This window comes from Calypte anna, chromosome 2, assembly GCF_003957555.1.
Source record: "Calypte anna isolate BGI_N300 chromosome 2, bCalAnn1_v1.p, whole genome shotgun sequence".
Lineage (NCBI taxonomy): Eukaryota > Metazoa > Chordata > Aves > Apodiformes > Trochilidae > Calypte > Calypte anna.
Genome location: NC_044245.1, coordinates 131,675,773 through 131,692,718, shown reverse-complemented (window position 1 = coordinate 131,692,718; position 16,946 = coordinate 131,675,773). Strand labels below are relative to the sequence as shown.

The 16,946-nt window shown below is 33.9% G+C and overlaps 1 protein-coding gene across 36 annotated transcripts in view; it reads right to left on the bottom strand.

Moving 5' to 3' along the window:
• Positions 1 to 16,946, bottom strand: part of RIMS2 (regulating synaptic membrane exocytosis 2) — a 419,884-nt gene that overhangs the window by 99,722 nt on the left and 303,216 nt on the right. For 7 of the 36 annotated variants that reach the window (XM_030444582.1, XM_030444583.1, XM_030444590.1 and 4 more), the window contains one exon: positions 596 to 628. The exons of 25 other annotated variants lie outside the window; for them this stretch is intronic. In XM_030444582.1, coding sequence (XP_030300442.1) covers positions 596 to 628 — 33 coding nt within the window. Of the gene's footprint in view, positions 1 to 595; positions 638 to 10,117; positions 10,208 to 16,946 lie in introns of all 36 variants that reach the window. 4 more of the 36 variants (XM_030444586.1, XM_030444595.1, XM_030444581.1 and 1 more) reach the window with 3 other exon arrangements.

The following is a 16,946-nucleotide window of genomic DNA, read 5'->3' as shown; positions in this document are numbered from 1 at the left end:
AAAACAGCTAAGTTAGAGCTCCTACAAGATTTTTACTTCTCACTCTTTCTCTTGTTATCATAACCTCACGTTTTACATTTTTTTGGCTTGAGATAATAGCTTTTGATCACTAACAACTCCTAATCAAAATAGTTTTTATTTAATGAAGGTAAGTTTGAAATTCCAGTGCCTGAAATTTAACTCGCTAAAATCATTCAGTTCCCAAATTATACCCTTCCCCGTGTGAAAAACAACTAATTCTATCAGGGTTTCCACAATTTTGGTAGCATTTGAAGAAAAAACAAATTATAGATTCATGTGCTAGCTGGATCCTTAAAGGCTAATTTTCAATTAGTGGAGATGGGAAATACCTGATATGATAGAAATCAAATCAGTTTAAAATCTTATGTAATAGCACTGTCATCAGTCACCTTTTAACACTTTTTGTAGAGTACATAGTTTATAGGTAATAAAAATTACATTCTTAAAGTGTGCCAATATTTAAATATATATAGTGGGAAGAAAGTGAAAAGTATGTGAGGTGAACTGTGATACAGTCTATAGAAAAATTAAAATGAAAAAAATAACACAGAGAAAAGCAGTAGAAGAGACAGACCTGAGTTTCTTCTCCTTGATGATTCCGCTTCTTCTGTGATCACATCGTGTAATGTACAGACATAGACAAAGGAGATGGGCGTGAGAGGATGTATTCAGAAGGTTAAAACTGACACTGAGGGAAAGGGCCAAAAGTTGTTTTAGAGAGAAATCTGCAGAGCAGAGTCAGTAAATGGGGAAAAAAAAACAGAGACACCAGAAGGTAAAGGAAAGCTGAAGAAGAAGTGGTTAAACTACTGTTGTTGAAAAAGAACAGTAAAGACAGGGTTAGTATAGGAGCTGAGGAAATAACAGAAGTTATAATTGACAGCGAAATCAATCCTTGAAATGAAGCTGAAGAAAAAGCTGGATAGGAAAAGGTATGTTAACTAGCATAAACACTTTTGCTCATGATATTCGACTCTTTGCAATGGTACCTAATTGAATATAAATGTAATTTTTCTCTTTCAAGTGTTGAACATTCAGCTCAGTATCACCAATGGGAAGTCCATTATTAGATTTTTGTATTATTAAATTGTTATAATTTATGTTGAATCAAACATCACATATCCAAAACCTTTTCAAAGGGATATATAACCACAGGAAATTCAGAATCCACATAACACACTCTGGAAAGGACTGCATTACTGGGACAATCTGACAAAGTCAATATTATCAAGACCAAACTATAGAACATGAGAAAAGAGAATGTACAGCTATTAATTCTCATGGTCAATCCAACAGATAATTTTTCAGAACCAAATGTTACTCTTGTCTCGCAAAAAACTAAGTGCAAATGCATGCAAGTTAAATGCCAAAGCAACAATCTCTTTACTTACTTTATTACTTCATATTCAAAAAGACACTGTCATCTCAGACATGGAGAAAATCTGAGGGACAGTGTCATTCTCTGTACCAATAATCTATTTGCAGCAAAACAACGGAAGGAATTAATCTTGAAAAGTAAGAATAATTATAAAGAACTGTGAAGCTACCATCCTTACCAGAACAAATGCATTCTTCCTAATAAATATATATAAATAAATTTATATATAAATAAACAACTTCAGTCATTTAAAAACTTAAGTTTCTTAATGAGTCACATAAGATTGCTCATAATTAATTAAAACTGCAGATGTTAGATTAAGAATTCTAGAAAAGTTCACACACTACAAAAATATGCTATAATTTTCATGAAATTTTAAAGTCACTATCAAGATACCACTGAAAATACAAAATTAGTAAAAGCAATATAAACAAAAAAATTAAAATAAAGAAAAAACCTGAGTTTCATCTGATAATCACTGATAATAACTGTATAATTTTATTCTATAGCTGGCCAATCATAATTTCCATCTAATACCAAATGCCAAGACAGTACGAAAACTTCACTGTTAACACAAGCAGCTTCTACCATATATGTTTAGACTATGTTTCTAGGCAATTAATTTTGTTTGCAGAATGAATACATGTTAAGTGTACATATGATATATGTAATATGAAAGCATAGCAGCTGACAGCTTTGATGAAGTGTGCTATGTATTTACATGTTAAAAAAAAAAAAAAAAGTGGCATATTTATACCTTTTTATCTGGATGAGTGCAATGTATCCATAGGATGAAATACAAATAAATGAATACAAAGTTTGACTTCTACCTGTATATTGCAGGTTGTATTAATGTCGTGTAGCTATAATTGCTATAACTGTTAAATAAAACATGACTATCACCAGCAAAATGCAGCTAAAGTACTTAAAAAATGTTGTCTATTACATATATATCTATATCCCTGAAGTAAGCACTCCTAATATGTCAAAAGCACTCTCTACAGTTAGAAAATCTCTATCATGAGCCCCTTATACTTCATTTATTATTTTTAATATCCATAAAAATGCATAGCTGTGAGTCATATACTGCATTAGGATAAAACTTTTTCAAGACATTTTCAAAAGATGTCTAGAATCATATTATTTTCAAATTAGGAATATGCCTGGTATGTTATTTCAGGGCATTCTATCAGTGTCATGGAGGCTCAGCATGGATACAACTGAATACCAGACAAGTTTTCTTTGAAGATTTTAGAAACAAATGAACAGTATTTGGCTCCATATCAGTCACCTGTCCCTTTTTTCCTTTTTTATTTTTTCTCTTTTTAAACTGCATTTTTAAAAGTCCTCATGCAAAGTATTTGTTATGAAAAAAAATGTTTATACACCAAAGTGACTTACAAAAAAAAATTAGTTACAAATATTTTAAATTTTTACTAATAAATATATTGAATAATAATTCTAGTAGAATCTAAGGAGGAAAATAAAAGTTAATAGGTATCTTCTCACTTTGGATACCTGTTGAGCTGATATATTTTGAGATAAATGGCTTATACTATTTTTTTATTAATTGTTGCAAATATTAATGAATTAGTGGAAGCTGTGGCATGGTAATGCACCAACTTCTTTCATTCAACAATGATAAGAAGGAAGCACTAATAGACCAATTAATTTAGACACAAAAGCACTTTTGTGAATCAACCTCTTCCTGATCAAGAAGCTATGCAATAAACCCCAAACAAAAGTCTGAAAATTCTCTGGCTCTCTGGCTTGTAATCCACTAAAACGTATCTTTTGATAGAAATAGATTCAAATCTGAGAACAAAAGCATGGAATAAAATTCTATTACAGTTAGATCACGTCAATAGGCAGTCTTCATTTGCATACTTATTGCTTCCTTGTAGCATTTATTTGGATCAATTGTTCATCTTGACGCATGCGAGTGGTCTGCATAAGGCTATTATACACTGATTTAGAAACAAACGAGACTCTCAATGAATAAACTTATAAAGTAAATGAAAACCAGGTATTGTACTGCAAGTCTGACTAAACCAAATAAGTACCATCTATTTTATTATTCTTTTATACATATCTATTTTATTATTCTTTGATACAGAACTTTTCCCTGTCAGTAACATCATTTAGTAAAGAGAAGTATTTAGAAACTAAGTTTTTTAAAAAAATGCTTGAAACCTCACATAGAAAACATTCCCAAAACATTCCAATCTGAAATTCTAAAAACAGCAGAGACAATAGATGTAAGTTAATTACTTTTTTTTTTTTTTTTTTTTTTTCTTGAGTCTTGTCTTGATTGTCCTTGTCTTTGTTCTCCTTAAAAAACACAAATCTTTCACTGCAGATATGGTCTGAAATTTCTGTGGCTTCCAGATTTAGAAAGCCTTCTGGACACTCCATACAAAATAAGATGTGCAACAACACAATCAAATAGACATGATCTTAAAGCTTGGAGGTGACTTTAATATACCATGGAGTGTGTGTCTTCCATAAATGTGTGTCATTAGCCTGGATGTGATTAGATCTGAAGAAACCCATAATGCATCTAACTCTCAGGAAATACGTTTTCTGATACCATTGAAACTCTGCAAGGCTAAAGATACAGATAAAAGAGGAAGAACAGATAGCAGAACAGTTAAGAGCAGAAATATTTATTAAAGAAGAGCTAGAGAGAAAGTGTTTTTCACTACACTGAGGTGTGAGTAAAATCAGTTTGCCTTAATCTGTAGTAGTGTTAAGTCACATCTTCCAGTTACCCTTCCTATAGATACAGAGCCTGTTCCACACTTCTGGACTTTTGTTAATGTTGTAATTTACTAGTTAAAGTGATTTCTTTATCTTAAAGTGTAAACCCATACACACAAAATCACAGCTGTATCACTGGACACATGCTGATATTTTCCCTCAAAAATAGAAGCAGAGGACTAACTCAGCTAAAGAGAAAAGAGGGAAGAAGCAACATATTTAATTTTGCAGTTGCATAATATTTGCTATATATAATGCACTATATGTAATGTAAGCTAGGTTAAGACAGACAGAATCCAGCAAATGTGGTTTATTCCTATCCAAAGATATGAATAAAAAGCTAGAAAGCAGCATATGAAAAGAAATCTTACATATTCCTAGTAGCATGAACTCTAAATCAAACCAAATCATGTAGACTGCATTACTTTTTTCATAAGTCTGAAGAGATAAAATAAATGCAGAATTCAGCAAGAGCACCATTATTTTGTTTCTCTGAATAAAGCTCACATTATAATTCCATAAGGGAAAAAAATAAAACTGCACCATTTCAAAATATTAATGTTCTGTAGTTACACAGTGGACTTAAGATATCATAAATCCTGAAAATACAATAAATCTCACTACGAAGTTAGGTAATTTATGTAGTCAAACTTCAGGACTGCTTCAGACAAGTTACCTGATGGCACAGAAAAAAATGCACTTACAGTTATTCAGATGAACAATCTGAGAACAGATATCTCTCTTAAATCTACTCTCATCTAGTGATGTAAAAGAATTTTCACCACCTACAGAATCATACTGACCAGGATTCACATAGTTAAGACTGCAGGAACAGTTCCCCCAAAGCAACCAAAGAATATGTGTAAAAGGTGTGTGGTTTATTAGATATTTTCAGGCCTCCCCACTATTTTTGATCCATTGTAAATTACAAATGTATCATAAATTATTGTAATTTGGCTAAAACAATGAAGTACAATATTTGACCACATCTAAGCCCTACTCACACCGGGGCTGTAAAGTTTTATGAAGAGGCCCTGGAAAGTGTGCAAACATTTTTTTTTTTCCTCAAGAGAACAGTTTAATCATGCCATCTATTCGATCCATGTGACTGCTCACAGGTTAAAAGATCCTCCTATATTCAACATGTAGTTCTGTTTGTAAATTACACCTGTTTGCTTTTCATATTCCACAGCATTCTCATAAGATCCTTCTCTGTATCTTCTTCCTCAGCCCTTCCACAGCACACTGAAACTGGCAACAGGGCCATGGACTTTTCAATTTTCTCTTTCCCAATCCATTTCTTTTGAAAACTGTTCTACTGCCCAATCACCTTTCCTCTTCAGCAATCATAAGCTAGTCCATGACTCTATTCCTCTGCTTTTCACAAGCCAGTAATGTCATACCAGACTTCTTCCTCAATGATAATTTTTGATTGATCCAGTTCTCATGACGTCATATATGACATTTGTATGAAGTATTCATGCACTTTGCTGCCCTATCATTACTTTGTCTTTCCAGCCTCATTGAATCCCATTTCTAACCATATCTCCCTTTTTTACAATGGTCATTCTCCTATTCTTTCAGTTCTGACTACTGACTTGTTTTAAAATAATAACCACTTTATTTTAAATTATTTTTACTACCATTTTACTATTTCAACTGATTCTATCACAATAGTTAAACTACAAAAAATTATAGCCACATTGCAATTATGCCTGAAAGGCTTTTGTCTATGTACAGGCATGTAATACTTCCACACAGGAGACAAACAGAGATGTTTCATGGATAAAACAAGCCATGATTCCTTTAAATTTGAAAGCAAATCTCTCTATATAAAGATTTATCATTTGTAAGCATACCTTACTTTTTGTATTTTCCAATGTGCTTAACCTACTGTTCTTATGATTCTTCTAAAACTTTAGTACTATACGAAAGAAATACAGCTTTTCCCCAGATAATTACAAGGACATTCCATTTTTACATCCTTCAAATTATGAGATGTATAAATCCATTTCAACTATTGTATCCCCTTTTGGTCCATCATGTTAAAATATGCCATCATTTTCCCATGGTTATGTTCTTCAGCTCTTAATTAGGAATTAAAAGTGTTTTTGGCAAAGTTTGAATATTTGATCACACTGCAATCTTCTTATTAGACAATCATAATGAAACCATTGCAGAAAGGTTTTCAGATAATAACCGTTAAATCTCTCCAACTAGGAAAGACAGGGAAAACCAGTAGTCTTTCTTTTGCTGTTTCATGAGGGTACTTTTCTGCATTACCTGTATCATCTCTGGATGCAGAGAGTTGCTAGACTGCATTCCAAAAACTTGGATACTGAGACTGATGGAACACTTCAAAAACAACCGACAGGAAACAGAAATTAGTATCACTGCCTTAATACCCTAATCTATGTGCTTTTTCTCTTTAAATAACCCTCATGGGTTCAAGAGAGATTAGCAATGTTTCAAATTGATTTTTAAGAAAAATGGTATCTCGTCTAACCTTATCTCTAACAGTACCAGAAGCATTCAGCTCACCCCATCGCCTGCTTCTTTTCTAACTCCTTGTACACACCTCCCATATAAAGATACAAAACCATGTAAAAGTGTTTGTATGCAAACTGACCAAGGAAATGTGATTAGAATGACTAGAGCTTTATTCACTTTATTTCATATGCCATCTACTAAAGAGCAGAGTGCTGAAAGTAGAAATGTTTAATAACAACAGATATGAACTCTTCCACATGTTGTCCTGAGAATGCAGCGTTCTCTTAGAGTGGTAACACTGGCTAGAGGAAGGGCACACACATTCAAGACATGGCTTGAATTTTGATGCTATGGTTACCTATGATTCTGCAATTTTCCACTCGCAGTCCCTCAAAATCTCTGCAAAAATACAGTCGACTCTTTGTAATATTTATGTGAGAACAGTTTGCAAATAGCCTCAAAACTTAAGAGATTACAAACACTGTTAAAAAAGCCATGTTGATTTCTGATATTACGTAACAGCAATTTTATGAGCATCTTTAATTGAAAAGCCTGAGACATAGCAATCATTTAAGTGCTTCATTTAATGACCTTAAATTGTCCTCCAAAAAATTGTTACTCTCATTTCTAGCTATGTCTATTTCTTGAATATTAATGCTTGATATGACAGAGTATTACTGGTTTTGATGGTTGGGTTTTTTTCTATTGTTTTGAATTATTTTGTTATCTATTTATGTTTTTATCTACAATTTGCTCACCGTCTCGGTTCTTCACTCAAAGTATTTGTGTAATCAATATCTATTTTCTCCTCACATATATTTTTAGCTACAATACTACCATGGCTATTTCCATGTGACTGGTGAGGTTAAATTCTTAACGGACAAACTGAACTTAAAAATGGGACATGCTTTCATAATAGGCTATAGGAGGAAAATCTTTGTATAAAAGGCAATCAAAAAAGGGCAACACCAATATAAAGTGTCCATTTTACTCATTCTACAGACTAACATCTGTACCCAGGGACTAAGTTTGCTAATATCTCCTTGATGTTTTCTGTGCAAACAGAACATTTAATGCATTCTCAGATGAAAGCACAGCCTTGTGCAGAGGGTAAATCCCATACTGGAAAGCTTCAATGAGCTTGAAGCTTCCTTAAGTCGATTCCATCAGGCTACATCACTAGCAGATCATGGTCTCAGATATAGTAGATCTCAACATCCAGGGGTGAGTACAGTGTTACTGTACCTCCTTCCAGCTGTCCTGACTGGTAAGCCTTGGAAACGAACTGTTTGTAGTGATAAAGGGATGTCTATAGGGGACAGTAGTGGGCCATGCACAGCAGATCCTGGAAGCTGCATTGAGCTGATAAACTGGTACTCCACTCCAATATAGCACCTTATTATATGGGGCTTTTTGACTGAGAGAATCAGTTTGGAAAAAGTATTATAGGAATATAAGGATGGACTATTTGGTGCCAGTTATAAAGTGCTCAGAACCACCTCAGATGTTTCTGCCTCACTTATCATTTCCCTGTGTGAACATATCATGGAAGACATTACCGATAACATAAATCAGAGCAGAATGTATGCTCTTATCACCCCTTACACAATGAATCTAGGAATACAGAGAGCAGAAAACAATTTTTACTCAGCTTTGTATATATTCTAGACTTTGGTAATTGCCACTAAGGCTTTCCAAACTAATTCTATATATTCCCTGTAGCACCGGAGATCAGTGGTATTGTTCCAAAGAGAAAAAATAGAAAATAACACCAGTTAAAGACTTCTTTTTAATACACAAAACTTTTCTGAAGTGACAACCTTTTAATGACCATATTTGTTTCTGATTTCTATTCTTCTGATTATTTTTTTTTGTCCTACATGGCTATTGCTAAAAATGGGCAAGGGGGCTCTAAAGAAGCATGATAGTGTCTATGAATCTGTCACCCACCTAGACCACATACATACACCAACCCCAGCTGAGAGACAGGGATAATGTTCTTATCTTGCTACTGTGTAAAGGAAAGTCTGGGCAGAGGAATTATTCAGAACTCGCTATGGAAAGGGAACAGGGAAGATCTGTAGATGTTCTATCCTGAATCAGTGATGCAATAGTTAAAACACTGCTGGAAAATAAGGCACACTGCATTCTGATCCTGACTGTCATGAGTAGTACTTGTTTTATCTGTAACTTCCTCTGATGCCTTAAAAAGTCAAGGAACAGGAAATGGAACTGCAAGTCTGGCCTTTTGCAGCTAAATTCCCTAATCCCCATGTTACAGACTCAACCCAGATTTTGTTGCTCTCCATTGGTTCTGATTCTTGCCCTTTCAGTTCTACAATAGTTGAGCTTCAACAAAAGACTTGGAAATTATCAGCATTTAGGTGAGCATAAAACTGAGATTACAGCATCAATTTAAGAGATGGCACAATTGGTTAATCCCATAAATTTTAACTTGTGTGGCTGGGAAAAGTGTTGTCTTTAGCATAAGCAAGACACCTAATATGCCACACAGAGAGGGATTTGCAGTTCAAAACTGAGCCTAAGTATTCTTGGAAATGACAACCATTCAGTTGAGTAACATGAATCAGCCTTTAAATACAGGATGAAACCTACAATCTAAAGATTCCTTTTCTTTATCTTCTTACTTTCCTCTCTTCTCCCTTCCCTTTTCTTCTCTTTTGTACTCTCTTTACTCTTTACAGTGTGCTTATCACCATATCCCAGTGCCTTTTGCAAGTGTATAAATTAATATGATTAGGACCTTCTACTGTCTGATTCAGATGAAACAACAGTACTATCATTATCAAAATTATTATTAATTGGTTTACTTTTTAGTACTATGTATATATACAGGACCAAAGATAGAATCAAAGAATTAAACTTTATGTTAGTGGTGGAAGAAAGTTTGTGATAGTTTTTAGTTTCAGAAGAAATCCATTCATGTATAGGATGGAGGGAGAAAGAGGTCTCGTATTTGAGAAGTACAGTCATATGGAGATATAAAATGCAGATGGTACAAAAAACTACGTCAGAATATTTCTGTCATGTGTCATGGTGCAACAAGGTTTCAGATTCAAGTCCTTAGATGAAGACTTTCCCACCATACCATGCAGTAGATACCTTGGTTTTATCAACTAAATAAGCATAACTCATACTTGGATTTATGAGGTTTGCACACATATCTAATCATAACAAAATTCAAAACTAAAAAGCAAGCTAAGTCTAATATTATGCCAGAACACTTCTTTCTAATGCATGTGCATTCTAACACAACTGTTTACAAAAGCAGATCTATTTTGGCTACTCTAAAACAGAACTATGTCATCTAAATGGTCTCTACATACTAAAAATTTCACACCAAAGTGAAAAAAAAATAAGGTACATTGAGCACACACGCATTACAAAAGCATGAAATGCATTTTTATAGTCTCATGCTTTCATGTGGTTTTCCAAACCCTGACAAACCTGGCTCAGAATGGTGTTTCTTTTTCGGCAATGGTTTGTCATCACTTATTGTACCATTCACCTTTTTCTGCTGGTCCTCCCATGTAACTTCTAGTACAAACCAAAAAAAAAAAAAAAAAAAATCAGAAATATTATGTAACTTTCATCATAAAACACCTAATATCATTTGGGAAGACTTGATCTAAACAAATGTACCATCATTAACATGGCAAAGATCTAGATTAGTTCTTTAATTTAGAGGCCTATGGTGGAGAGAATTAGTAAACATCTTAAACATGGAATAGAACATACTAAATGAAAATTGGTATCTATGTAATTTTTCAAATATTCTTCTCTCTTTGAGCTTTAACAACAGGAATAAAAAAAACAAGAGGCTATCTAACACAATAACTTATTCCACTTTTAATAGTTAGTACTCTGTATTCTATAGCTTCTTACAATATTTTTGTGTTTCTTCAAATTAAAAAGAAGTTTAAAGTATTATAGTAAAAAGTGTTTCCATTCATATAATAAAAAAAAAACAAACAACAAAACTGAACCAACAATTGTGCATGTTTACTTTCAATTAAGAAAGTATTTTTAACAATGGATTGTTAAGACAAAAGCCGTCTTGGGTTGGGTTTACTTCTTAAATCTTGGATTTTATTTGAGTTCAATATTTATTTTAGGCAGATTGTCATTCAATAATCACAGTCTCGCTAATTATGGATACTGTACCCTGAAACTGGAATTTCTGACCTAACCACTCAGAAAAAGACCTATGAAGGGACCATGTTTACCCTACTTCCACACAGGGACTCCATTCTCTAGATTTGCAAGACATTAAGTCTCTGAGGTTGTCAGATATTTTTCTTCTACACTTTAATTCTCCATCTTCTGAAAATTAAACAGGCTTGTTAGTCTATTCCTACAGGTTTAAAATCTTTCTGTACCTCATATGAAAACCAAATTTAGACCAATTAACTACATTAACAGATTCAATATCCTACAATTCATTTTTACTTTTGGCTGTCAGAACCTGTTTATCATGCTGGTTCCACAAAGTGTAAAGTTCCTCATAGCCATTGCCTACAGATACAATCACTTTTATGGTGACAGAAATAGCCAATGATGGAGAAGAATACTAGAGATAGGGAATAAATTTTAAATCTTATAAATTGAAAAATAATATACAGAAAGTGATTAGTCTCTCAATACTTATTTTTTTCTTTTTAAATGAGACATGCATATCTATAATTGAAAATGTAAACATGTAAAAAATGTTATCTGCCAGCATCCTGCAGCTTTATATCTGTGATTGTTGTTATGGGGCAAAGTGCCTATAAAAGGTGGCTTTGATTTTTTAATATGATGGAGTCTTATGCTTTAAGTAATATATCAGTTAAATTGTAGCTATGATTTCATAACACTAGATATGCATGCTGAAACAGAAACTGTCAGCTTTAAAGTACCATGTGTAGTAAGTACTAAGTAAGAAATTTTGAAAGAAACAATTTGTTTCCAAACTGTGGAAATAAATTCTTGTTAGGTTTCTTCCTAACCAAAAAATGGGATTCTTTATTTTCCTCTGGGAAAATACATATTTAACAATAAAATATTTAATGATTCTTTGTATGCTACATTTTTCTTGGGTAAGTCCAGAGGAGTCTTTTTAACTAATGCGCACAAAAATATACAACAACCTTAGTAAAACTACCTTTGAATTTAAGGAAGAGGCACTGCTAGGAAAAAACAACATTAGACAACCATTTAGGTCCAGGAGTAGAGATAGAATAAAAAAAATTTAAGGAGACAGAAATCTCAAACGCAAGATTTTCTCAGGCCATATAATGAATAGTCTAAATACTGAAGAATCTCATAGAATCACAGAATGTTAGGGGCTGGAATGAACCTTGAGAGATCATTGAGTCCAACACCCCCTGCCAGAGCAGGATCCCCTAGTGTAGGTCACACAAGAAATATTAGGAAGCTATGTGCTTTCCATGGTAGTTTTACAACAGCTTTAGAAGTTGGGCCCTTCTCGGTGAGAGTTCTTTTCTAAGGATTCCTGATTCAGTTCTGAACCTAAAGACTTTAGTTTGCTCGCTCACCAAAATCACTTATCATACCAAAGTTGGTTATCAAAAGAAAAGTTTCCCTAAGCCTTGTTAAATTTTTGAGGGCAAAGTATCTAGAAAATAGTTATAGCTAGAAATAGCTTTATTTAGAAGCACTCTCTAAGTGTTTCCACGACAACACCTGAATTGACAAACATGAAGAAATAACCACCAAAAATATAACTCTCTGAATAAATTTTTTTGCCATGTGTAAAACTAGTCAACTCTCCAAAAAAAAAAACCAAAAACAAAACACCACCCCCAAAACCAACCAAACAAACAAAAACCCCCCAATGAATTGTTACAAAAAGCAATGTAGGGTACTCTTTTTTGTCTACACTAAAAATAATAGTATAAGCATGCAAGCACCTTCAGAAAAGGTTCCAATGACCATCCTTGTGTCACTTTGGTTCTTTAAATTCAAATGGCTGATTAATTTTATCAGCAGATAAGTAGAACTCTTATAATGAGTATATGCAGATTGGAGGTACTCCAGATCAAGTAAAAATCTTCACTGACTTCTAGAACATTGCAAGAGGTTGGCTAGTGATGGTTATAATATCAGCTGAGAATTAAAAGTAGATATTCCCATTAGATTTACTCCAACATTTAACATTTTCATCAGCATTTTCTAATTCCATTTCCATCTCCATGCTCTACAAATTTAAGAAAATGGTATTAAATAAGAGGTTTCTGTTTGGGAACTAGTAAGAGATGCTGATGAACAAGCAAAATGCTAAGTGTCAGTGCTGCCCATATCCTCTCTGATTAAATAAATATGTGTCTCCAATTTTTTTTTTCCCCACACCAAAGGGCCATAATCTTTCCCTTTTGTAATCTTTCCCTTTTTCCATTTTTAACCAAAGCCAGCTTTGGCCAAGTTGTAAACATTTGGAAAGAAACCATACATTTTTCTTTTTCTTCACTCACCTGTTGCCATCCTCGCTTCCCATAAAAATGAACTTCAAACTGTCTTCTGTGTTAATAATCAGTCTTATGTATAAAAAAATGTGTAAACTATTTAATATTTAAAATAAAAGACCTCATATAGATGATGTAAAATATGAGATTCTTGAGTCAGAATATTTTAGTTATTTGATAAGCCTTTGGGGAGAGAAGAAATAAACAGATGCACTGATTCAGGTTTTTTGCATCAGTATGAAAGGTACAATCTTTAGATACTGCTGTTTCATTAGAAGTAGTTGTTGCCCCTAACACTTGGGCACCATCACCACAGTGAATTATATGGAGGGTTCTCTGTGTGACACAAGAGGATGACACTTGGCCACATGCCATTCCCTCCTGAGAATGATATTCACCTCTGCTGCCTGGGAGAGAGAAACCTGGCACGCTCCAGTACAACCTCAGCATTTCTCACATCTGCTTTTTAGAGTATTCAACATGAAAAAATACTGAAATAATATATGATAAGAACAGCTTTGTATCTCCAGCTTTTCTGAACTTCTAAATGTGTCAACTGAGCACCAGGGATCTTGCAGCTAAACTGGAATGATGCAGCAAAATACCAGATCCTAATTAAGAGGAGTTTTCTTATGCAAATGCTGCCCCATTCTTTCTTTTCTCCATACATAGCCCTTTTCACAATTACTGTTTGCTTGTGACAGTTTCATATACTTCTAGCTGAATGCCTTTTTTTAATTAAATTCACTCAGCTTTTATATTCTTTTCAGCATCTATAACTTTTGTGAGCCGATTTTTATCAGTGCATTTCTAGTTTTAGATTTCAATTAGGTTACAATAAAGTCTTCACTTTTTCATTAGAACATACCTAACTTAGTCATCTTTTCCTGCAAATGAAATATCCTCAGAACTTCTCTCTATATTTAATTTTATAAGATGAATGCTCAGAAAGGAATTACGTTATTAATAATACATGGTGACAACTAGTGTAAAAAATTAGTCACCTGGGAATTTGGCTGCTGCTTCTTAAACACAAAGCAGCACAATAATGAGCCATTAGAACTGTGCCATATGCTGTCAAAGGCTGAAAAAGTATGTTTTGAAACATAAAAAGTGTTTTTAACACATGTTAAGAGTGCAAGAGGAAGAATTAAGACATAGAAAAGGTTAAAAACCTGTTATACAAGTTTTAATTTACAAAACCAAGCTTCCAAGAAAAATTTTGAAATCCACCCAGCTCATGAATTCACACAAATATTCTCATCTGTGTCCAACTTCCACCAGGGGAAAGCACAGGGCTTCAAGTTAATGCCACACTAATTGCCTCAGATGTACCACATTGTATCTGGGATGAATCCAGTGCCACCCTGCACCAGATGCATGCTGCTAATGGCATCAAGGCCAGCTCCAAGTGACACAAAGTCAGCATTGAAGGCTTTATGCCTGACTGACGCTGTTCTGAGATCAAAGAAAGCTTCAGGTGCCTCAGTAAAGCAGTGCTGATGTTCCCCTGCCCCAGGAGTCCAGGAACTGAACTCGTTCAATACCTGAAGACAAATAACAACACACCCAGTCTTTTTCTGACACATTTAGAGCAAGACCTCCTCTCTCTCTGTGTAATATTCTACAGCAAATCTGAGAAAACCTTTTTTTTTTACTGCAAATTTGTGCAACATCAACAAATGAATGCTTGGCATATGTTAACAACATTTTTAAATAAATTCAAGGCTATGTAAGCATCACTTATGTCATTGTTTTGAGTAATTTAGCATTTCAATAAAAAATCAGACATACGTTAATTAGTTATTGGTTTGATTTCATCTTCCTTACTGAACTACAGATTCTGCAAAAAAACCCCAAAAAACAACACCCCTTGGCTTCATCCCTTGGGGCTGGAGTGGAAATACATTAACAGAACTTTAATGGAAGTCATTAGGCATGCAATAGAAAGTATTGCCACATATCTACATATAATATTATCATTACTAGTGTAACAAAAATAATACTTCACTTTAGATTATTCCTTTACTCCAGAAACATGTTCTTCAAAATTACTTCAAGGCTACATTAACTATTTGTAGCTGTAAATCACTGCACGAGCTTAGTCCAGTAGCAGACTCTTCTTATCATATTCCTTTGCTCCAAATCCCATCTACTCTGTTCTAAGCTTATTTTTAAATATAGACGGTGCCTCTATACAGCAAACAAATTTATGTGAATCCTCCATTGCTTATTTTAAAGAAAAAATATAGACTTACTCAAGCAAGATCACAGAAAGTATTTGTTGCAATGTCATTTAGTTAAGTCACAGCCTACCTTTAGCTAAATATCAAAGCATCATGTTGACAATTTTATAAATATAATAGACTTGTAAAATATGAAGAAATATGAGAAAAATGTAAATAGACCAGATTAATCAAAGAAAAATGTAGTCAGCTAGTAGTACATTAACTATGTGTATATTAATATCTATCAAAGTATATTTAAATGCCAGAAAGTGAATATATACTTTTTAAGCTATCAAACCTTTTTTTCCAGGACTGTTTGTTATAGGGGGAGGATTTGTTTGTTCCATACCTGAGTGACCTCCCCTAGCTTTGGTCCTGCTCTAGCAGGAGGGTTGGACTCAATGATCTTCAGAGGTCCCTTTCAACTTCTTACATTCTGTGATTCTGTGATCTCCTTATATGTTTGTAAAATATGGCAGTTTTGCTCCCTCTTCTGGTTATATGGACATAGCATGCTGGAAAAGAATGCAATATAGCTTGCCTGCTGGCCTATTATTAAAAGGTGTGTTTTGAATATCTCAGAGGAATAGGTCTACTGAGTCACATGTTTGGATAAGTACTGCAGGTATATGTTGGCAGGAGTGATTTAAGGCAGGAGAAGGAGTGCACAGAGCCTATGAGGGAGACGAAGATACCACACTGAAATACTACAGATTTTCCTAAGGCTCAAGTCATAGGAGACTCAGAATCCAGGATCACACATAAGCACTACCACACACTCATTCTGCTCATCTTCCTTTCCTGGTTTGCTAAGGGCCAGACACTGGGCAACTTACATGCATGTGATGGCAAACACAAATGTGGAGCAAAATGCAAACTTCTGCTCCGCACCTATCTTCCACAGTCTCCGCTCACTTTGTATTCCCAGTCCCTGCATGTCAACGAGTGCTCTATGTGCGAGGAAATGTGAACAGCCTACAAATCCACTCTGAAGAATGCAGGTTGTAAGGTTTAGCTTGGTATTGATTTAATTTTTTTCCTAGTTATTTTTATTCTTTACATATGATCATACATCACTCACACACACACACACACAAGGTGTGCAGGCAATCAGAGGTGTTTTAGCCTTTTTTAAAGTGCAGTTAAGATTGAAGCTTATGGCACACTTCTGAAATGTTAAAAAAATCATTCAGTTCAAAAAATTATTCTGAAAATAAGTCAGTAGTTTTAAGCACTAATATAAAATAAAATGCAATGTATGGCTTACAGAAAGATGAAATGTATAGATTTGTTTCTTGATAAAACCGCGTTGTTCAGAATATCAATTGCTACTAATTAATAAAATGTAAGTTTTCTTATCTCACAAATTTGCATGCAAATTTAGATGAAGATGGAGCTTTTTAAAGTTATTTATTTTTTATTTTTAATGCATTTTTACATGAAAATGCTGCCAACAGCAGAACATTTGTGGTATTTTTTAATGCTAGTTATAAAATATTAGATTAGCAACCAGACAAAGTATGTTTTATTAGCAGACAAGATGGCATCACATTGTCATGTACCAGTCTTAGAAATGCTACTTTA